A 24,501-nucleotide genomic window follows, 5' to 3' on the forward strand; every position below is an offset into this window, starting at 1 on the left:
AGAAAAGTAAGAAGGAGGACCCTGGAAACTACAGGCCTGTCAGTCTCACTTCAGTACCTGGTAAAATCATGGGAAATATTATTCTGAGAGGTACTGAAAAACACCTGGAGGACAACGCAGTCATCGGTCACAGCCAGCATGGCTGCATGAGGGGAAAGTCCTGCTTGTTGAACCTGATTTCCTTCTATGACAGCGTAACCGACCTAGTTGATCCAGGAAAGCCAGTATATGTCATCTTTTTGGACGTCAGCAAAGTTTTTGTTACTGTCTCTCACAGGATCCTTCTGCACAAAATGTCCAGCACACAGCTGGATAACCATGTTACGTGATGGGTGAGCAACTGGCTCATGGGTCAGGCACAAAGGGTTATAGTGAATGGGGTGACATCAGACTGGTGCCCGGTCACTAGTAGGGTTCCACAGGGTTCCATCCTCGGCCCAGTTCTCTTCAGCATCTTTATTAATGACTCGGATACAGGACTTGAAGGAATACTAAGTTTGACAAAACCTGTCAAATCCCTTGAAGGAAGGGAGGCCCTGTGGAAAGACCTAGACAAATTAGAGAGATGTGCAATCACCAACTGTATGAAGTTTAACAAAGATGTGTGAGATTCTGCACCTGGGACAGGGCAACCCTGGTTGTCTGTATAGACCGGGCAACGAGAGGTTGGAGAGCAGCACTGCAGAAAGGGACCTGGGGGTCCTGGTTGATGGAAAGTTGGATATGAGTCGGCAGCGCCCCTGCCGGCTGTGACCAGAACTGCACCCGAGGGGAAAGGGCCTGACAGCCAAGAAGGCTGGGACTGGGGTTGTGATTGTTTGCTGTTACTGCCATAGTTATTGTTGTTTGACTGGTTATATATAATATATATAATAGTAAAGAACTGTTATTCCTATTTACCACATCTTTGCCTAAAATCCCTTGATTTCAAAATTATAATAACTCGGAGGGAAAGGGGTTACATCTGCCATTCCAAGGGAGGCTTCTGCCTTCCTTAGCAGACACCTGTCTTTCAAACCAAGACAAGAGTGTCCAAAGGAGGGCCACGAAGATGGTGAAGGGTCTAGAGAGGTAGCCTTATGAGGAGTGGCTGAGGTCACTTGATCTGTTCAGCCTGGAGAAGAGGAGACTGAGGGGACACCTCATTGCAGTCTTCAACATCCTTACAAGGGGAAGCGGAGGGGCAGGCACTGATCTCTCCTCTCTAGTGACCAGGTACAAGACTCGAGGAAACGGCATGAAGCTGTGTCAGGGGAGGTTTATGTTGGATATTACGAATAGGTTCTTCACCCAGAGAGTAGTCGGGCACTGGAACAGGCTCCCCAGGGAAGTGGTCACAGCACCAAGCCTGACAGAGTTCAAGAAGCTTTTAGATGATTCTCTCAGGTACATGGTGTGATTCTTGGGATGTCCTACACAGGGCCAGGACTTGGACTCAATGTTTGTGATGGGTCCCTTCCAACTCAGCATATTCTATGATTCTATGATACAGTGGTGGAAGCAACCACTAGATAGCAGAAAACATACCCTGTGCCCCATGCCACCACTTGGAACACTATCCTGGGGTTTCAAAAGGAAGTCTTATGGTGACATAGTACCCCAGAAAGCATTGAATCAGACAGTGGAACTCATTTCTGAAACAACCTCATAGACACTTGGGCCAATGAACATGGCATTGAGTGGGTGTATCACATACCCTATTATGCACCAGCCTATGGAAAAATCAAACAATGTAATGGACTGTTAAAGACTACACTGAGAGCAATGTGTGCTGGGACCCTCAAACATTGGGATACACATTTAGCAAAGGCCACCTAGTTAGTCAACACCAGAGGATCTGCCAATTGGGCTGGCCCTGCCCAATCAAAACTATTACGTACTGTAGAGGAGGATAAAGTTCCTGTAGTGCACATTAAAAACATGCTGAGGAAAACAGCCTGGGTTATTCCTGCCTCAGGCAAAGGCAAATCCATCAGTGGGATTACTTTTGCTCAAGAACCCAGGAGCACTTGGTGGGTAATGCGGGAGGATGGGGAAGTCCTGTGAGTGCCTGTCAGGACTTAAAGAATGCAGTTAAATTGTCTCAAACACTTTCAAAGGAGGAAGTTCCTACAAGATAAACTACCACAACAAGAACTTAAGATAAACTCAGATGGCAAACAGGAAGGTGTTAATTTCAGGCCTACATGGAGGTGAAAGGTTTGGAATTAGCTCACCAGACAAAATTCCACTGTGCAGACTGTGGGAAAAGCGCAGACAGCAACAACAGGAAGATGCCAGGCCTGGTGAGGCAGATCTGGGTAACCTATTTGAACAAAAATTCCCACCATGGCAAACTGTGAGAAAGGAAGCAACTGCTTACACACATGCCATTCCAAGTTGTGGGAACAGCACATACACCTCGTGGATACCCTGGACTTGTACTGTATAAAAGTGGTACCTCCAGAAGAACACTTAGAGGGAAGCCCCACCTCTGAGAAGACCAGAATAAGGAGGGCCAGTGGGATGCCACAGGGGCCCATGTTGTGGTGACTATCTTTCTACTTAATATCTCTCTGTCTCTTTCTCCCCTCCTCTTTCTCTCTCTACCTCACATTTATTGTTAAATAAAATCCGTACTATTGACTTCGGCATGTGGTCTCGTTTGCACCTGAATTCAGGCAGAGGCCTCTTTTAATAATCAGACTCTAACATTATTTCAGGAGTGGGATCATAACAGTGACTCAAAGGGGATTTGATTTTGGATGAGAATAGCCAATAAATTAAATTCTATGATGTTAATTGCTGTATAGCACTGTGTATTATCACCTCTGTGGCAGCTGCATGTGCATCACCACATTGGGCACATCACAGCATAGATCTTCACCACTCCAGATTTGGGGATCTGAACCCGACTTCCCTTCAATCATCACATTAATGAAGAATGAACTTGGAGAAAACTGAATGAGCATGGCAGTGGTGGGAACAGAATTGGCTTAAAGACACAACAATCCAACACCACACATGATCTTTTCTGCCTCAAAGACTGTTATGACAGATAGAGCCCAAGGTCATGGACTAAATCATAGAATCATCAAATCGTTAAGGTTGGAAAAGATGATATTAAAGATCACCAACTCCAACCGTTAACCCAGCACCACAACCATGTTCACCACTAAATCATGTCCTCAAGTGCCATATCCACATATTTTTTGAACACTTCCAGTGATAGTTACTTCATCACTTGCCTGGGCAGCCTGTTCCAATGCTTTACAACCATTTCTGTGAAAAAATGTTTCCTAATAGCCAATCTAAACCTCCCCTAGCAAAACTTGAGTCTGTTTCCTCTCATCCTGTCACTTGTTACCTGGGAGGAGACTGACCCCCACCTGGCTACAACCTTCTTTCAGGTAGTCGTAGAGAGCAATAAGGTCCCCCCCCCCTCAGTCACCTTTTTTTCTAGGCTGAGCCCCTCAAGCTCCCTCAGCTTCTCCTCATCAGACTTGTGCTCCAGACCCTTCCCATGCTCCGATGAAACAACTGAACCACTAGCTCCTAAAGTGGAAGAGGTTCCAGAATTAAAAATGAGACCCAAAATTAAGACCAAAGTGTCCGAAGGACCTCAAGGAAGTCAGGAGGAACATGGTCAGAACTACTCCCTGGGACCCCCTGCAATTGGCAAATCTACAGGAAAAATATGGACAAAAACCAGGGGTGTCAGAAACTAAGTATTTGTGGAGAATGAGCCTCTTGGGGGAAGACAGAATATTGCTGGATAGAAATGAAGCTGACAGATACTGGGGTCCAAGAGTCTTATTAAATCTAGGACTTGAGCCTACCAATCAACCACATTCCATAACCAGCAGAGTTGCATGTTGGGCAGGAGGAATAGATGTTATGGAAAGAGGAGAACCAGCTTCCATACCTGTAGAGAGAGATAAGATAGAATTGAGCTGCAGGCTGTAGGATGTGCCTGCAGAAGCACATGGCAGCACAAAGGAGCACATGGCAGCACAGAGAAGCTTGTCTCCATCTGACCCTAAGGGAAGGAGGTGTCACGGCAGACCCCTATGGAGAGGAGCCTGCCGGGAGCTGACAGACTCTCCTGCCGGGAGCTGACAGACAGATGGGTGAATAGCGAGTGATCACCCCACAGAAGGACATTTAGAAAGTGTGTTGCTGATGTGACAACATGGGATAGGTCACATAGTGAGAATTACCATGTAAGGAAATACTGTGCCTTGGAAAAGTGTATAAAACCAGCTCATTTCTTTGAATAAATGATTCAGATTCCCTGCCGGTCTGGGTCCGTGCCTCAATCGCTGATACATACCCATACGGTCAGTTAATGAAATCACCGCCACTGGTACAAAGGCAGCTTTGCCTCCAGGAAGTGTACAGATGTGCAAATGGAGACACACCAATCTCTGCAGAGGTGTATCCTAATATATTAAGACTTCTATTGAGAGGAGCCTCAACATTGTTAAAAACTTATTTAGTGGGGCAAAGAGATGAAATTAGAAGAGATGTAATGCATAATAAAGCATTACAAGATCCCCAAGCCCTGAGATAACCTATCCCCATGTGGGCAGGACTCTTGCATGATATAAACCACACAAAGAAAATGGGCTGGGAAACTCATCACAGAGAACAAACTCAGACTATTGAGAGGAGCCCAACAACTGAAATGTGAACGTACCCCACCCAAGATAATAGAAAGATCAAAAACCCCTGTTCACTTCCAGGAAGAGTGAAATAAGATGTGGAGGATGGCAGTGACTTCAGGTATTTCCCGTGCAGCTCTGAGGGGACAACCCACTGCAGTAATAGCAGACTTAGTCAAAGTAGTACAACAAGGGGGAAACACAAATAACAAAAACCCTCCACAGGAAAACCACCCCCCCCCACTCCCGCCCGCCCCCAACCCTTTTGAGATAACAGAAACACAAAAGGGAAAAAACCCTCGGGCCTCATCAGTGCCCCATTATGACCTATCAATGGTCTGATAAGGATGGGCCTCACATCCACTTACCAGTAGGACCTAGAAAACAAACTTTGAATTTTCTAACTGATATAGGAGCCTAAATATGTCTAATCACCTCCACAGATGCTGAAAAACTAAACTTAAGTTTTAAAAGAAAAAGGGTCCATCTAACAGGATTTAGTGGACAAAGTATTATATGTTATACTGCTAAAGTACGTTTATGGTTACCTGGGGAAAACGAATGACCTCACACACATCTGCAATCACAGCCCATGAAGAAAATACTTTAGGATACGATATTCTTAAAGGAAAAGTTTGACAATTGCCCAATGTGAATGGTTATTCGGGCCTGCAAAAACTCCAAATAGTAAATTTTCTGGAGAAAATAGGAAAATTAATCTATTAAAAATGTCTCCAGTTTTACCTGTTTCTACTGCAACCAATATCAAACAGTACCCTGTTTCTCCTGCAGCCAGAGAAGAGATAAATGAAGTAATTAGGAATATAGAATACAGGGGTATTTTATTTAGGACACACTCCCCATACAATTGTCGTGTTAGGCCAGTAAGGAAATGGGAGCTGGTGCTTAACTATTGATTATTGGCGGCTGAATGCCAACATGGGACCACTCCCTGCGGCCGTCCCAAACATTGCTAGTCTCACTGGTACCCTGCAAGCAGCTGCACATAAATGGATGCCAGTTTTAGATGTAAAAGACGTGTTCTTCATGGTTCCACTTCAGGAAGAAGAAAAGCACAAATTTGCATTTACTTGGGAGGGGACATAATATACCTTTAATCGCCTACCCCAAGGCTATAAGCATTCATCCACAATAGCACACAATGCTTTAGATGAACTCCTTCAACAAATAGAAATCCTGGGAGGGGTACAAATTTATCAATACACTGATGATGTGTTGATAGGGAGTGAAGGGGAAGGTGGGTAAGAACAACAGCACAGGATATATGGAATAAATTAAATGATGAGGGGATAGAAGTGCTCTCTACTAAATGCCAAGGCCCCTCTAAGGAGGTGAAATTCCTGGGACCCTGGTGGATTTCTGGTCAGGCTGTAATCCCAGAGAAAACCATTACAAAATTGGATGCTAAACCCATCGTGACAACTAAAAAGGACCTTCAAAAGATCATGGGTACTTTAGGATATTGGAGAAATCATGTTCCTGGATTTTCTATAATAATGAAGTCATTGTACTCAGTAATGAGGAAAAACCAGACCACGGGAGTGGCTTGATAGTCACATACAGGCTTTGCAAATACTAATAGAAGAGTTAAAAACATATCACTCACTTGGACCAGTTCATCCTAGTGATCCTATAGTAGTTGAATGGGGTTTTGCTGAACATGGGACTTAATGTAATATGTTCCAGAAAGGCCCTCATGGACCCAAATAACCAAAAGGGTTCAGTTCCACAGCATTAAAAGATACTAAAAAGAGATACACTGACTAGGAAAAGGGATTATTGTCTCTGACCCGAGCCCTCAAACAGGTAGAGAAAATTCAACAGCATGAGCCTGTGCAAATCCAAGGGCCTTTTAGCATGTTATCTAGTATTGAAAAGGGCAGTGCTCTGCCTAATGGGATTACACAAAAAACAATGGTACACAAATGGTGTGCATATTTCCCAGGACTCACAGATCAGATGGATATAACTAAAGGACCGACAAAAGCTACAAAATTGCAGATATCTGTGACCCCAGATATGTTGGCTTTGCAACAGCCATATAAGCCTAATCCTATACAGGATACTCCCACATTCACTTCAGACTCTAAAGTTAAAGATACCCGGTTCACTGATTCCTCAGCCAAATGCATTGATGGCAAATGGAAGTACAGAGCAGTTGCTCTTAACATTCAGACAGGAATGGAAGTAGAAGAAGGAATGGGAAATGCACAGGTGGGAGAATTAAAGGCTGTACTGCTTGCAATAAAAGAGAAAGAAAGGACAATATATGTTTGGGCTAATGCCACACAGTACTGGTGTCAATGGGAAGCATTAGGTTGGCAGGTAAATGGAAAGGAGGTTTGGCAGAAGGAAGATTGGATATGCTTCTTGTTACAGGCTCAATCCCAACCAACCCACAAAGGATAGTTCAAAGCTCATGCCAATAATCAAGCCTTATAGACCAATTGAAACACCAAGGTGGATCATCTGGCAAAAATTAGGTAAAAATTGATCACTTGGAAGATCCACAACATTGGTATTGATTGGGTGAGTGGTTACACTGTAAACTGGGGCATACTGGACAGGAGGTTTGATTTTTTCACATAACAAAGTAGAGGTTGGCCACTGACCAGGAAGATGTGTAAAGGCATTCTCACACAATGTCCCCAGTGCCAATTAAGACTTGTACGAAATCACCCAGACCAGGCACTGCCTTTACATATCAAAAATAACAAGGCACTGTGGTCCATTTGGCAAATAGATTATATTGGACCTCTGAAGACATCTAATAGCTACAAGTATATCCTAACAGGCATGGAAGTGGTATCTGGACTGTTAGTTGCTACTAAAAGCAGGCAAGCTGATGCCAAAGCTACTCTTTAAGGACTGTGTAATTAGTTTTCCAGTCTCCCTATTCCAGATTCTATACAGAGTGAAAATCATACTTCACCAGTGTGATGGTGCAAGACAGGGACAGAAAGAAAAGTATCAAATGGGTTTTCATGCACCTTAGTATCCCCAAGCAAACGGGATGGTGGAGCATACAAATGACTTGCAGAAACACTACCTTAGACTACATGAATCTGGATGAGATAAAAGGTTACCCTCTGCATTATATGAGATAAATAACCATTATGGCCCAATAGGTAGTCCTGTCTCATGAGCTTTCTTGAGCCCCATGTCTCTTGAATCAAGTCCAAATAATAAAATTGAAGCCTTTCAGGAGAATTTAAAATTAGGCCAACCAGTCATGGTCAAATTACCCCAAATTGGAATTGTACCTAAGACTCTGTACTGGTTTGCATGGCCTGGTTTTAGGCAGCAAAGGAGCCACAAAGATGGCTCCTGTGAGGAGCTGTTGGAAGCTTCCTGCCATGTCCAGCAGAGCCAATGGCTGATGGCTCGGAAGATGGACATGCTGCTGGCCAAAACTGGGACAATGAGAGAGGTTGATAATGCCTCTGTGATGACATATTTAAGAAGAAAATCAAAACAAAGTCACAAGATTTTGGGATTCTTGTCAGAGAAGAGGAGGAGGTGAGAACATGTGAGGGAAAACATGGCGACACCAAGGTCAGTGAAGAGGGAGGGGGAGGAGGTGCCCCAGGCACCAGAGCCAATATGCCTCTGCAGGCCGTGGTGAAGACCATGGTGAAGCAGGTTGTCCCCCTGCAGCCCATGGGTCCACGTGGGATGCAGAGATCCATCCGCAGCTCATTGGGGAGGTGCCCATGCCAGAGTGGGTGGATGCCTGGAGGAGGCTATGTTTCAGAGGAAGACCCAGTGGAGAGAGAGGGCCCTTGCTTCCAGGCTGGAGCAGCCTGCCCTTGGAGGACTGCACCCCATGGAAAAAGAGACCCACGTTGCAGCAGTTTTGGGATGACTGTTTGCCCGTGGGAGGGATGCACATTGCAGCAGGTGCGGTATGGCTGCTGCTTGTGAGAGTGGACCCATGCCAGGGAAGTTCACAGACATCTGTCTCCTGTGGGAGGGACCCCACGGCCTCACAGGGGAAGACTCCTCTCCTGAAGCAGCGGAAGGAAATCTCGGTGATTAACTGAACAAACCCCCATGCCCCGTCTCCCTGCACTGTCAGTGGGAAGGAGGGAGGGGCTGGGGGGGGGGGGGGGGGAAGGTGTTCTAAGGGCTTATTTCAATTCTCATTATCCTCCTCTGATTCTGTTAGTAATAAATTCACTTTGCAATTTAAGTTGAGCCTGTTTCACCCTTGAAGTGTTTCTCCTGGTCCTTGTCTCACTCATAAAGCATTCGTTAAATATTTTTTTTTTCCTTTTCCCTCCTCTGCCCAGCTGTGGCAGGAGAGGGTGAACGAGGGCTCTCATGGGTGCCTGGCATTGGGCCAGCATCAAACGCCAACAGTCTCTAAGGGACACTCAGGCACCACTAGCCTGGGGGACTACTGACTATAATGGTCACTGTTGGGGTTTTAGGAGCTCTCTTGGGGTTTTTTTTCTGTTAAAGGAATTTTCCCCCCATACATGTTGCTAAGGGTTACAAATGGCTGGGTACTTAAGAAAAACAAAAGAGCTGGCTGCTGCTGTGTGGGCAGTGGGGGGCGTTTGGACAGAGAGGGAGGCTGCTTTCTTCAGCCGTTTTTCCTTCTGCTGGAGAAACTCCGAGATCCCAATGCCCGCCTGCCATGCCCCGCTAGGACCCGGGCTGTGGCCGCCCTGCCCCGCCGTTGCTTCAAGCCTTCGCTGCACTGTACTCCTGCTCGCCCTGCCTGCCCAGACCTCTGGGGGGCTCCCCGTTTGGATACATCTTGTCTGCCATCCGGGATTTGTGCTTGTCCCTGCCGTTCCAGCCTGCCGATCCAGCCTGCTGTTCCTGAGGGTCTGGCCGGACACCGGGATCAGCTGCCCAGGGGTTTGTGAAGCTTTTTTTTGTTCCATCCCTCCCCGGGATCCCAGGGCACCAGTGCCGCGTGCTCCCCGAGCTCTCCCCGGAGCTCCCCCTGCAGCCGCGGGGAACCATCGCACCTGCCCTGCTCACCGGGAGCCGCCAGCACCCCTGCCGGCTGTGACCAGAACTGCACCCGAGGGGAAAGGGCCTGACAGCCAAGAAGGCTGGGACTGGGGTTGTGATTGTTTGCTGTTACTGACATAGTTATTGTTATTTGACTTGTTATACACATATAGATATATAATAGTAAAGAACTGTTATTCCTATTTTCCACATCTTTGCCTAAAAGACCCTTGATTTCAAAATTATAATAACTCGGAGGGAAGGAGGTTGCATCTGCCATTCCAAGGGAGGCTTCTGCCTTCCTTAGCAGACACCTGTCTTTCAAACCAAGACAGATCTTGGCGCCCAACGTGTGGCCTGAGGGCATTAAGAAAGAGGGGTGAAAAAGGAATAACAGTTCCTGGATAACTTAGTTTTGTGTGCTGGATATAGGAACCTTGCTAGGCAGCACTATGGGGTCTAGTTTACCCTGGTTCGGGTAGCAGGTGGTCGTGGCTATATTCTTCCCCTTTGCAGCTCCTTACCTAAACATGGGTCCTCTGACTAAGGCTACCATTGCTGTTATCCAGTTTGCACTATGGGTCGAGAAGGTGAGGAATTCATGGGCTTTTAACTTCCTCCAGAATGTGGGCACATGGAAAAAGGGCTATCACACACTAAGTGCATGTTTTTGGGGTTATGTTAAAAATGGTACCTTCTGTGAGGAAATGATACCAGGGGAAGTTTTCTCCCAACCCCTCAACCAGTTCTTTGGGCCCACCCCACCAATTTTCGAAAGATTTAGATTCCCTCTGAGTACTAACCAACTGGTGCTGGTAGGCCTACTCTATTTAGCACTCAGGGATAAGTTGAGATTGGTTTGGATAACTACCCAGACAATGGCCCCAGAGACTAGAGATCCTACCCCAAAGCCTGATCCTGCCCCAGAACATGACACGGCCCCAGACACTAGAGATCCTGCCCCAGAGCCTGATCCAGCCCCAGAGCCTGACACAGCCCCAGACACTAGAGGTCCTGCCCCACACCCTGGCCCTGCCCCACAGCCTGATACCGCAAACAGCCCACCTCAGAAATGGACTACCCAAACTGGGTGGGGCTACTGGTGAAGAGGATGCAGGAGATATGCCAGGAGATGGGCCAGGTGCGCCTGAGGATATGCCAAGTGCTGAGGGAATACACCTCCTCAGCTAGTGGAAAACCCTCTCCCTGCCCCAAAGAGGGTGAGTCTGATGGTGCAGCAGTGGAACCCACAGATGTTACAACTGTCCAGGTTTCAGCTGAACCATAAGGACAACCACTGCCAGCAGCAGTCACCCCTGTGCAAAGGAGGAAGTATAAGACTAAATCAGTAGGACCAGTTAATGATGATGGGGAACCAGGGCCCTCACAACCAGCAGGAGAGTCAGAGCCGGAAATCATCACTGAGTCCCTGTCATACGACAGTCTCCGTGGTATGCGAAAAGACATTGTGCAAAGGGGGCGTGAGCCTTATACAACTTGGCTGCTTCGGGTTTGGGACCTTATGGGCACAGGTGTGCAACTGGATAGTGGTGAGGCAAGGTATCTGGGATTGTTGACCCAGGACCCAGGTGTGGACCAGATATTTGTGAGGGAGCCAGGGCCCCTTTCTCTCTGGGAGCGGCTTTTAATGAGTGTGAGTGAAAGGTTCATTCACAAAGAAAGAATGCAGGAGTACCATCACAGAATGCAATGGAAGACACTCGAGGAAGGGATCCAACAGCTAAGAGAGGTGGCAGTATTAGAGGTACTCTTTGGGAGGGATGGACAGCATGATAATGACACCAATAAGGTCAGGTGCACAGGACAGATGATGTGGAACCTGGCAAAGCTAGAGCCACTGCAACACACCACCTTCATTGCAACGATTGATGCTGCCAATAACCGAGAAACAGTGGGCTCTGTCGCCAACAGGCTCAGGAATAATGACAGTAAGGTCAAGGGTCCGCTGAAAGCTCATGTCTCTGCTGTGGTCCAGGACCTCAAAGAGGAGATGAGGGAGGAGATGAGGGAGGAGATGAGGAAGATCAGTGTGGCACCAGTGCAAGTCAAAGGCCCCCAAATCAGAGCCCGTCGTCCCCCAGCTAGAGAGAGAGGGTACACCCCACGAGCTGAGCTGTGGATTTTTCTGTGCGAGCATGGGGAAGACATGAGAAGGTGGGATGGGAAACCCACCTCTGTCCTGGCAGCACGGGTGCGTGAACTCAACGAGGGAGACACTATCCGAGGGGGTTCCGCTAAGGTGAAAGTAGCCTCAGCCTCCCGTGACCGAGCTGCCAAGTATTACAAAAGGGAGGATGATATGTCGGATCCCCTTGAAGGGACCTTGAGCTTGTACAGCCAGGGAAAGAATGATAACCAAGGCTAGACGGGCCCTGCCTCTAGCCAAAAAGAGGCAGGGGAGAACTGGGTTTTCTGGACGGTGTGGATCCGATGGCCTGGCACATCAGAGCCACAGGAATATGATGCGTTTGTTGATACTAGGGCACAGTGTACTTTAATGCCATCAGGACATGTAGGGGAAGAAACTGTATCCATTGCTGGGGTGACCAGGGGTATCACAGCAGTTGACCCTCTTGGAAGCTGAGGTGAGCCTGACTGGGAAGGAGTCACAAAAGCATCCAATTGTGACTAGCCCAGAGGCCCCGTGTATTCGGGGCATAGACTTCCTCCGGAATGGCTATTACAAAGACCCAAAAGTACTCAGGTGGGCATTTGGGATTGCTGCTGTGGAGGCAGAGGGCACTAGGCAATTGAACCCCCTGCCTGGACTATCAGAAAATCCTTCTACAGTTGGGCTTATGAAAGTGGAAGAGCAACGAGTGCCAATTGCCACCTCGACAGTGCACCACCAGCAGTATCCGACAAATCGAGATGCTGGGATTCCCATCCACAAGATGATCCGTGAGCTGGAGAGCCAAGGGGTGGTCAGCAAGACCCACTCACCCTTCAACAGCCCCATCTGGCCTGTGCGCAAGTCTGACGGAGAATGAAGACTGACTGTGGACTATCGTGCCTTGAATGAAGTGACTCCACCGTTGAGCGCTGCTCTGCCGGACATGTTGGAGCTCCAGTACAAGCTGGAGTCGAAAGCAGAGAAGTGGTACGCCACTATTGACATTGCCAATGCATTTTTCTCCATTCCTCTGGCAGCAGAGTGCAGGCCTCAGTTTGCCTTCACCTGGATGGGTGTACAGTACACCTGGAACCGACTGCCCCAGGAGTGGAAGCACAGTCCCACCATCTGCCATGGACTGATCCAGGCTGCACTGGAAAGGGTGAGGTCCCAGAACATCTGCAGTACATTGATGATATCATTGTGTGGGGGATCATGGCATCGAAGGTATTTGAGAAAGGAGAGAAAATCATCCAAATTCTCCTGGAAGCTGGTTTTGCCATCAAGAAGAGCAAAGTCAAGGGACCTGCCCGAGAGATCCAGTTCCTGGGAGTAAAGTGGCAAGATGGACGGCATCAGATTCCCACTGAGGTCATCAATAAGATCACTGCAATGTCTCCACCAACCAACAAGAAAGAAACACAAGCTTTCCTAGGTGCCATAGGTTTCTGGAGAATGCACATTCCCGAAGATAGCCAGATCGTGAGCCCTCTCTACCAGGTTACCCGAAAGAAGAACGATTTCCACTGGGGCCCTGAACAGCAACAAGCCCTCACCCAGATCAAGCAGGAAATCGCTTACGCCGTAGCCCTTGGCCCAGTCAGGACAGGACCAGAGGTGAAGAACGTGCTCTACTCTGCAGCCGGGAACAATCGTCTGTCCTGGAGCCTTTGGAAGAAGGTGTCTGGTGAGACTCTGGGCCGACCACTGGGATTCTGGAGCCGAAGCTACAGAGGGTCCGAAGCCAACTACACTCCCACAGAGAAAGAAATCTTGGCAGCTTATGAAGGAGTCCAAGCTGCCTCAGAAGTAATCGGCACAGAGGCACAACTCCTCCTGGCACCCCGACTACCGGTGCTGGGGTGGATGTTCAAAGGAAAGGTTCCTTCCACGCATCACACCACCGACGCTACTTGGAGCAAATGGATCACCCTCATCATGCAGCGTGCCTGAATTGGAAACCCAAGTTGCCCTGGGATCTTGGAAATAATTACGAACTGGCCAGAAGGTGAGACTTTTGGGTTATCTTCTGAAGAAGAGGAGCAGGTGACATGTGCCAAAGAAGCCCCACCATATAATGAGCTACCAGAGAGTGAAAGACAATACGCCCTCTTCACTGATAGTTCCTGCCAAATTGTAGGCGCTAGCCAGAGATGGAAAGCCGCTGTATGGAGCCCCACATGACAAGTTGCACAGGCTACTGAAGGAGAAGGTGGATCGAGCCAATTTGCTGAACTCAAAGCCGTCCAATTAGCTCTGGACATAGCTGAAAGAGAGAAGTGGCCAAAGCTCTACCTCTACACTGATTCATGGATGGTAGCCAATGCTCTGTGGGGTTGGCTGGAAAGGTGGAAGAAGGCAAACTGGCATCACAGAGGAAAACCAATCTGGGCTGCTGAGGAGTGGAAAGGCATTGCCACTAGGGTAGAGAAGCTATCCGTGAAGGCCCGTCATGTAGATCCTCACGTCCCCAAGAGCCAGGCTAATGAAGAACACCGAAAAAACGAAGAAGTAGATCAGGCTGCGAAAATAGATGTGTCCCAGATACACTTGGATTGGCAACATAAAGGGGAGTTGTTCCCAGCTCAATGGGCCCATGATGCCTCAGGCCATCAGGGCAGAGATGCCACCTATAGGTGGGCACAAGATTGAGGGGTGGATCTAACCATGGACAGTATCTCCCAGGTGATCCATGACTGTGAGACATGCGCTGTGATCAAGCAGGCTGTTCCAGTTTGGCCAAATTTAGAAATATATCCTCTTAGAGAAGGCACAACCACCCCTCCCCCACCAGGTTCAGGAAAAATAAATTTTCCTTGAAGGAAAGTGAAAGAGATAAAAGCTATTTATTTAACAAACACACGGGAAAAGGATAATAATGCTAAATAATAAAATCTCTCGCTGTGGAGAAAAAAACCTGGGAAAGTGTTAAGACTCCTCCCTTTGGTCTCCTCGGAGCTGGGGCTTGGGCCAGGACCAGGCCCTCTGTGCCCAGTGGAAAGTCCTCCCGATGTGCTCTGATGTTACAGCAATCAAGCAGTCCAGTAGAAAAGGGAGAAAATCTGAAATTCCAGGGAAGGAAAAATTCAACTCTCAGTCACTCTCCGGAGGAAAAGAAGCTGAGCCACTGGCCAAAAAAACTGTCCTCGGGAAAACAGCAAGCCAGGTGCCTTCTCCCTCCCCTGCCACGGCTGGGAAACCAATTGCTATCTGTGTATGACCTTGAACAAGCTGCAAACTGCTTTGAAGAAGTTTTGCTCAGTTTTTCCTTCCCCCTCTCAGGCTCAGTTTAGAGGTATAGAAAGGCACAGAAATTAATTTCTGGGCATAGGCAGCGATATGGGATACACATCATAAGGTCACCCCAAGACACAGGCCAAGCGGGTGAAGCCCCTGTGGTATGGTGGGCAATGGTCCAAATCTAAGTATGGGGAGGCCTGGCAGATTGATTACATCACACTGCCTCAAACACGCCAAGGCAAGCGCTATGTGCTCACAATGGTAGAAGCCACCACAGGATGGCTGGAGACCTACCCTGTGCCTCACGCTACTGCCCGGAACACCATCCTGGGCCTCGAAAAGCAAGTCCTTTGGAGGCATGGCACCCCTGAGAGAATCAAGTCTGATAATGGGACTCATTTCAAGAATGGCCTTATAAACACATGGGCTAGAGAACATGGCATTGAATGGGTGTACCACATCCCTTACCATGCACCAGCAGCTGGGAAGGTTGAGCGGTGTAATGGATTGCTTAAAACCACCTTAAAGGCACTGGGTGGGGGGGACTTTCAAAAACTGGGAGGTGCATTTAGCAAGAGCCACCTGGTTAGTTAACACCCGAGGCTCCACGAGCCGAGCAGGCCCTGCCCAATCCGAACCCCTACAAACAACAGACAGGGATAAGGTTCCAGTGGTACACATGAGAGTTATGCTTGGAAAAACTGTTTGGGTTTATTCTGCCTCAAGCAAAGACAGACCCATCCGTGGGGTTGTCTTCGCTCAGGGACCAGGTTGCACCTGGTGGGTGATGCAAAAGGATGGAGAGACCCGATACATACCTGAAGGGGACCTTGTTTTAGGGTGAACTCCCCATGGCTCTGTACTTGTATCAGTATCTGCATGTATTTTTGTATATAATTCAGGTGATGCATGTATTCATATGGTTAAAAGGGTTAAGTTTCATGTAACATGTTAGTATGGGAAAAATTTGGGGTGGATAATGTTGGGGTTTTAGGAGCTCTCTTGTTTTTTTTTTTTTGTTGTTAAAGGAATTTTCCCCCCATACATGTTGCTAGGGGTTACAAATGGCTGGGTACTTAAGAAAAACAAAAGAGCTGGCTGCTCTTTTGTTTCATCTGGGTGTGTGGGCAGTGGGTCTCGGGGTTTGGACAGAGAGGGAGGCTGCTTTCTTTAGCCGTTTTTTCTTCTGCTGGAGAAACTCCGAGATCCCAATGCCCGCCTTCTCTGCCCCGCTAGGACCCAGGCTGTGGCCACCCTGCCCCGCCGTTGCTTCAAGCCTTCACTGCACTGTAGCCATGCTCGCCCTGCATGCCCAGACCTCTGGGGGGTTCCCCGTTTGGATACATCTTGTCTGCCACCCGGGATTTGTGCTCGTCCCTGACGTTCCGGCCTGCCATTCCAGCCTGCTGTTCCTGAGGGTCCGGCCGGACACCGGGATCAGCTGCCCAGGGGTTTGTGAAGCTTTTTTTTGTTCCATCCCTCCCCGGGATCCCAGGGCACCAGTGCCGCGTGCTCCCCGAGCTCTCCCCGGAGCTCCCCCTGCAGCCGCGGGGAACCATCGCACCTGCCCTGCTCACCGGGAGCCGCCAGCACCCCTGCCGGCTGTGACCAGAACTGCACCCGAGGGGAAAGGGCCTGACAGCCAAGAAGGCTGGGACTGGGGTTGTGATTGTTTGCTGTTACTGACATAGTTATTGTTGTTTGTTTGACTTGTTATACACATATAGATATATAATAGTAAATAACTGTTATTCCTATTTTCCACATCTTTGCCTAAAGGCCCCTTGATTTCAAAATTATAATAATTCGGAGGGAAGGGGGTTACATTTTCCATTCCAAGGGAGGCTCCTGCCTTCCTTAGCAGACACCTGTCTTTCAAACCAAGACAGTCACCAACACAGATTCAGTTCCAGATGGGTATTTACCACATTTTTAACTAAGGAAACTAACCCATTCCATCTGGTGCATCTGCTGAAATATACATTATTTTATTTTACAGGTCAATGGCTGCTACTGGTCATCGTCCTGATGGAAATACCAGGAACACTACAGTAGATAGCAATATCCTCCAACACACTTGGAGGCCTGCCTAAACATGGACTTGCAAACAAGACAGATCCCATGGGCCAGTATGTATCTGTCTACAAGGATCCCCCTACAACCGGTAGATGGTGGTGTCATGCATTAGTAGAAGTCATTTCAAAGTCTGCTAAAGACACAGCCAAAATAGAAACAGAAAACATGGAACATCACCAGTTTGTCTCACCCCAAACCTAAAGGACTGTAAAGTGAAACAGAAAAACACAGTTTTAATTCATTATGACATAGAAGCTGAGTATATTCTGGAGTGTATAAGGGTGCCTAGCATTCCTCCCATGAGTGCTACCAAAATTATCAAAAAGCCTGTAAAACTGTCCTCGAACATGTCACTGGTCAGGCCCTATGTAGTTAAATTGGTAGGACAACAAATATTGTCTAATCCCTCTTGGTCTTGTCCTGGGAAACCAAAAATTATTGTATTCCATATCTATCTGTGCCCAAAATTGTTAGTGTTTCTTTAAGACCCAGCAACATGGCCAGAAATGGAACCCTAGGGCCGGGGGAGTACCAATCTAATTAAGTTCGGGGCACTCAGGGAGGAGCTCTCTTGCCTCTTGGCTCTGGCTCTTTTCCTTTCGCTCTTGCAGGGAGAGAACTGAGGCAGCACAGGCAGAGGCCCCCCCCCTTTGGTTTTCCTTTGTTTCTCTCTGGCCTCTGGAGGGGGTTGGTTTGGGCTGGTCTCTAGACTGGCAAATGTAGCAACCTGAGAAGCTACATTTAGCAATTAAAACTGTTTCAGAATGAACTTCGCAATATCTGTCATCAGCACGGAGCCAGAGCCAGTCGGGCCTGGGGGGTGCCGTTTCCGGTGCTTGCAGAGACCGTTTCTTCCCCCCCTGCAAAACACCAACAGCTTGGAAACAGCAGCACTGACACTGGCTGAGTCCAGTGGGTGGCAGGAGGCAGCGAGCGGCAGCACTGATGTCATGTACACGCACCACCACAGCTGCCGAAAGGAAGCGGAGGAGGCTGACACCGCAGGGCTGGAGCTTCCCAGACAATGCTAGCAATTCCCATCTGCCACCTGAACTGCTTTGTAAGCTCCTATGTCCCAGTTTTTTGTTCCAGGGGTAAAGTTGAGGCAAGCAAAGTTTTTCTGTAATTTTCCCTTTGTCTCTCCACACATGGTCGACTGAGGGCGCCATCTTGGGGCGAAGGGTTTGTCTGCCATTTTCCCTTTGTCTTTCAAGCCACCGGGTCATCAGTGGAAGGTACCATTTTGGGGGAGGGGTTTCTCCACCATTTTGTTTCTCTTTGACTCTGGGGAGTCCGTGAGATTTAGCAATTTTTATCTAGTGATTATTTACTGGTATTTTTTGCCTGCTGCTGTTTCATTTCTTAGTAAACTGTTATTTTTTCATTTATATCTACTCGTATTCATTTCTCCTTATTGGTGGAAAGGGATTGGTTAAAAATAAATGGGATGTAACTAATTTTGGAGTGTTTGTCCCCTTAAATTGTCTTAAACCAAGCCAGGTCTTTAAAAAAAGTAGAAATGTCCATGCAAACTGATGTTACAGCTATCAGACCAAAGTGTTTGCCTTTTATACATACCTCTTCTCTTGGATGGTATGCCAGGCTGAACAAGAGGACATTAACTTGTTTTAGGATGGATGTAACTGGTATATTTTGAACTGGGATGGGGGGATTAAACACCATTGATCTTGAAACCCTGGTTAATAAATTAGGTACAACCATTAGTGATTTGAGTACTGTAGAGCAATCTTTAGAGTCCTTATCTGCTTTAGGAAACACTCAGTGGTTTGCTTCAACTCCCTTTTCTGAGACAGAAAAATATCAAAATGCTAATCATGAATTACTGGCTGATGCTTCAGGAATTACTCAATGTAATGTGTCTCTGGCACTAAGTTGTATCCAAGCTCAGTTATGGCTACAAACTACCAATGCTGTGATAATTAGAGAATGAGGAAATGGATTTTTACTTATTGAAATTTGAAAGGTAATTTGGGACAAGGTAACTAAATTTCAGAGGGAATTTCAATCCTGGTGGTCTTCAATCAAATGTTCCTATGACCCAGTCGCTAATAAGGCCACAGCTTTTTTATGGACAATAAGCAATGCTTCAGTGTATACCTAGCCTAGTTCCAGCCAGGACAGGGTTAATTTTTTGCAGTAGCAGGGAGGGGGCGTGGCTAGTAGTCATTATTCTATACAACCTCAGGTCATTACTAGGGTAGGGGAGAAAAAGACTTGCTTCATAGGAGTGGAGAAAATGTAGTGGGTGGAGCAGTCCAGTATTATTTATTGTCAGGGGGCTTTCCATGTAAATAGTTTCTTTTTCTTATACCTTTTGTTATTAATATTGTTGCTGTTACTGTTTGTTTTCTTATCTCATTGCTGTTTCAAGTAAATTGTTGTTATCTCAGCCCATGATCTTTGCCTTATGTGCCTCAAATGGGGGAGGGGGGGAAGCGGCATGTGGTTTTGGCAGGAGTATTAAATTTGAAAATAGTATTCCTAAATCACAACAATACCATATACCAAATCATTACACTGGGACTGAATCACAACAAAACCATACTCTATCCGTTGCAACACTGTACATAGGCTTTAAAAAACAATCACACACAGACGGCAAACAATAGAGGTAGATGCTTGTATGGTGAGAGTACGACAGGGACTTATATGTTAAAGAAACATTTAGAAAGCCCAAGATATCTGTTTAGAAGCAGAACAAAGCATTTATCACTTTGAAATCTACGTCGGTGATGATCCTGAATCTGTCCAGGTATACACAGGACAAGGATCTGCATGTTTAAGAACCCCTTGTGTTAACAGTAAATAGCACAAAGATCCAGCTTTCTAACCACTCCAATCTATGTATTCATAACTTTATTAACATAGCAGGATGTGATTTCAACTATTCCCTACAAGAAACTGTGTTCCAGAACATATATGGCAACTTTGTGTTATATGAAACTTTGTCTCCAACACCTAATGGAATGGTCATTATCCTGGTCAAAAAGCTGTTGGAACATCCTGATCTACACAAACTGGTAAAACAACTGAAAAGGGAAAGTTGAAAAACACTAATCACTGTCCCTCATGATGTGGAAAAAATACATTGTGTCCTAGAGCGAATGAAAAGGGATGGAGAACATAACTAGTGGGACAACTTATTTGGATGCTGTTAGGAGAAAACTGTTAAAAGCAGAAGAATGGTGAGAAGGATGGTAGATTTGCTCAAGGGACCTTGCAGCTGGGAATGCCAAGGCCTGGAGAATAACAGTGTGGGAAACTCCATGTATTATGCCTACTGCTGTTTATCCTCTGCCTGTTTTGAGAAGTAGAATCTGTGTAGAGATAACGTAGATGTTTGGAGAGACTTGGAGACCCTCTCACAGACATGCTCAAGCTCCCTGTCTTGGGAGAGGGAAGATCAAAGCTCAGAGATCATAAAAAGCACAGAGGAGATCACAGCATGGTAGTAAACTAGGCGTGTGTGGGCCCTTGATAAATGGGTGCAAACAGCAGCCCCACCACCCACTAGGAAGGAGTAAGTCTGACGGTGCTGTCTTCCTGCTTGTGTGTCTCCACCCAGGTGTTGCTTTGGGATCCTCCACTTAGTGAGGTAATGAAATAAATTTATTCCTTGCATTTCAGCCGTTTTGTGGTTGTTCTGGCCACCTGCCTGTGTCAACTCACACAGATGGTCTCCAACTGCAATGGGCATTCTGGACTTAATGTTACATCCTGTTATTGTAATATTGTTATTAATTGGAATCTGGTTTTTATTAGTAAACATTGTATATATGTGTGGTACCTAATCAAACAAATAAGGATACTAACCCTTCCAGAAGTATATAAATTGAAATAATAAGTGGGTTTTTTGCCAGAATCGATAGCTAACTCTGTATTATGCTCTGTTTAATATTGCTGGCTAAATTCTAACTGATTTTGATAATAACTTTGTGTGGAAATATGTAATGCATAATTATAAAATAGCTAATACTATCAAACCACATGAGTTAAGATAAAATAGTAAACCTTAGGAGATTGATGTACCTCAACATATTTAATATAATGTACACATATGCAGTGGATGCTTTTATAGCATGAAGGCAAGAAGTACCTGTATTACCATTTCATGAGATAATGATTGACTCAAGTCATATGGTAGAGTGTAGCAGGATGCTCTGCCTGGAATGGGGAAAACAACTTGAACAATGTCCTATTTGCAAAGCTATCAGAGATAAATGAAGAAGGGGGAGTCCTGCTGCTTTTGGTGTTGAACAATGCTGAAACCAGTGTGACTCATCAATCCCAAAGTTAAATACCCTGATAGTGAGATGAAGATGTGGTAGACCTGGTAAAATACCCGAATAAAGGAACAAATTATACTACTGATAACTAATCTAAAGCTGCTGAGCTGACACAGCTGGTCTGGAGACATATGACTGACAGTCAATCACTTTATACTATAAGAGCCCAGTCCCAAATTTTAATGGCAGGGTCTTTTAACATACCCCTTCTTGGAGTGTGTCTGTGGAGATTCCTCCCTTAAATGGGGACACCTCTCAAGGTTACTCCTCAAGGCCGAGCAAAAGAGATTTGCCCACGATCATTGGTGTGGGTGAGTAACATCAATCTCTACTTAATTGTTTTGCTAGCTTTAACATTGCTTCAAAATAGTGCACAATACTATACTAGTAGTTATAGCTCCTATACTGTGCAGCAAATAATTCTGATTAAGATATTTCTGTCTAATCATTATCATAATAAGTCATATATATTTATATAAATACATTTGGTTTGTCATCCTTAATCCTGCAGGACAAAGTTGTATAAAGGTTAAATTACACGTAAAATCCTTTAGATGTAAACCATTAACCAAGTCTGGGGCTAAGATTGGATCCAGCTGCACCCAGGCCCCTCTCTCTGAGGAGTTTAGAAAGCAAGGGGGTCCTTTCTGCACTTCGTGACTCAACCAGAGGGCTTCTCTAATAAACTTTGTCTGAAACTGTCCCACTTTGCTAAGAACCTTTACCTTACACAGCCACTCTGCCCCAAGCCTCTAGCACTGCATGGAGTTGTAGGACCTGGCACTTGGAGTGAATGAACTCAACAGACTTATAGGGTCCATAGACTAAGGGAGTATATCTGTGTGTATATCTATCAAAAGACAGGAAAGGTGATGGGGTATTGGGAACTGTGTGACCTGGAATGATGTAAATTGTATGGAATAAGGGGTGGAAAACGTGCTGGTTACTGCTGGGAGAGTTCATTTTCTTCTCAGTAGCTAGTACAGTGCTGTGTTTTAGATTCAGTATGAGTAATGCTGATAACACTGATGTTTTGGTTGTGTCTGAGCAGTCCTTACCCTGAGTCAAGGGCTTTTCAGTATCTCATGCTCTGCCAGTGAGGAGCTGCACAAGAAGCTAGGAGGAAGCACAGCTGGGACAGCTGACCCAAACTGGCCAAAGGGATATTCCACACCATAGAACATCATGTCCAGTATATAAACTGGGGGGAGTTGGCTATGAGGGGCCAATTGCTGCTCAGGGATGTGCTGGGCATCAGTCAGTGGGTGGTGAGCAACTGTATTGCACATCACTTGTTTCTCTTGGCTTCTGTTATTCTATCTCCTTCTCATGACAATTATTAGTAATATTATTTGTATATTTTTATTATTAAAATTATTATTTTGTTTCAATTATTAAATTGTTCTTATCTCAACCTGATTCTCCTCCCCACTGGGGGGACAGTTGGGGGATTGAGCAGGCATCTGTGTGGAACTTAGTTACTTAGGGGTGAAACCATGACATTATTTTATAACAGAAATCAGCTGATACAAGATGAATGCCTTTCTGAACTTTCACCCAATCCCTATTTTTTTTCTACTGTACTTAAATATACATTTATTTTACTTTGCTCTAGTTTTTGGAGTGGACAAGGAAAATTACAATTGTAATAATTTGGGGGAATCATATTCTCAAAGAGCAGACAGAAAAGCAACATTACCTAGAAATAAGTAAAAACAACAAATATTCATGTTATGGAAGAGGTGTACTAAACTGCAGTATTTAGGAAATCAAAAAAAAACATGCAACAAAAACACTTGTAGCTGATGTTCTGATCACCACACTTTACTGTTTTCTAACAGAAGCTATTTAAAAAACATAAACTTATTATGTTAATGTATGTAACATCTGGTGTAATGATTCCCTTAAGAGGTGTGCATATGGGGGAGCAAAGAGGAAATCAGCTAACAGAAGTGTTTTACTGATGCAAGTGGAGTGCTGAAATAATTCTGAAGTCAGAACCTTTACCTTACTCCTGGTTTTAGGTATAAAAATTGGCAGCAAGCTGAATTTTAGTAGATTCAAGTAAACTTATGTTCAGTCACATTTCAAGAGATATGAGCAGAATTGCTAATTCAGTTTTAGGAGAATAGGGAGGAAAAATATATTCGTATAGTCACACTGAAGATTAATATCAGAATCAAATCATGGTGTAGCTGTGACAATTATCAGAAGCAAACAGTTTTAGGAGTTTAATAACTCTCACTAGCACAGCTCTCAGATCAGTAACATTTTCAGCATGCAAAATACAGCAGTAAGAGTAAACTTACCTACAGTAGCTCTAATTAAGGGGGAGGAATCACCAATATTGTTCAAACATTCACTTTTAATGAAGTCAGTTACCCCATTTGGAAAGTTGTGAAAATGTGCTTTTACATTATTCTTCAAGATGAGACCACTCAAGGAACGTGTCGGCTCATCTGCAACAGAAAATAATTGCATTTATAACTTCCATCAGTTCATAGGATAAAGTAGATTTGCAGAACAATGCAACAAGATCAAAGCTTACAGTGATAAATTGTCAGGGTCTCCTCCCCCTGCCATGTAGCCCTGGGAGAGGGGCCCTGAGGGGAGGCATGGGGTTTCCTGAGCCCCTGGTCAGCCTCGTTCCCGATTGGCTGGTCTGTGTTTCCCTGTGCGGGCAAGGACCCTCGGTCCAGACTGTGAGTTCCTCGGCAGAGCTCCGGCCATGCGGCTGGAGAAATAAACATCTCTCTGAAAGATCTATCAAGAATCTGTCTATATATATTTCTTTTCCCCGGCCTCCTGGTTGGGTGCATCATGTTACAGTATCCCCACTGTAACAAATAGTGGCTAATGCGAGCAGAACGATCCCCGATCCCTAAGCGACTGATTTGTGTGAGTAAACCCTAGAAACTTTGGATGCCTCTTCTTGGTTTTGTTTTGCTATTCCATATGTAAACTATGGGGGAACCGTGGGAAGACTCTTGGCTTTCAGAGCCGCATATGGACATTTATCTTAAACTTAAAATGATTCTTGAACAATGATGTGTAAATTTTAGCTTGATTCAAGCTCAAAAGGAACTGAAAAATTTCCTTTCATGGTTGTTTA

At 45.9% G+C, this 24,501-nt stretch overlaps 1 protein-coding gene across 3 annotated transcripts in view; it reads right to left on the reverse strand.

Moving 5' to 3' along the window:
* LOC138102764 (transportin-1-like) overlaps positions 1–24,501 on the reverse strand; it is a 158,231-nt gene that overhangs the window by 115,968 nt on the left and 17,762 nt on the right. For all 3 annotated transcript variants that reach the window (XM_069000517.1, XM_069000518.1, XM_069000521.1), the window contains one exon: positions 23,699–23,848. In XM_069000517.1, coding sequence (XP_068856618.1) covers positions 23,699–23,848 — 150 coding nt within the window. The remainder of the gene's footprint in view (positions 1–23,698; positions 23,849–24,501) is intronic.

This window comes from Aphelocoma coerulescens (genome assembly GCF_041296385.1).
Source record: "Aphelocoma coerulescens isolate FSJ_1873_10779 chromosome W unlocalized genomic scaffold, UR_Acoe_1.0 ChrW_unloc_scaf_1, whole genome shotgun sequence".
In the NCBI taxonomy this organism is placed as follows: Eukaryota; Metazoa; Chordata; class Aves; order Passeriformes; family Corvidae; genus Aphelocoma; species Aphelocoma coerulescens.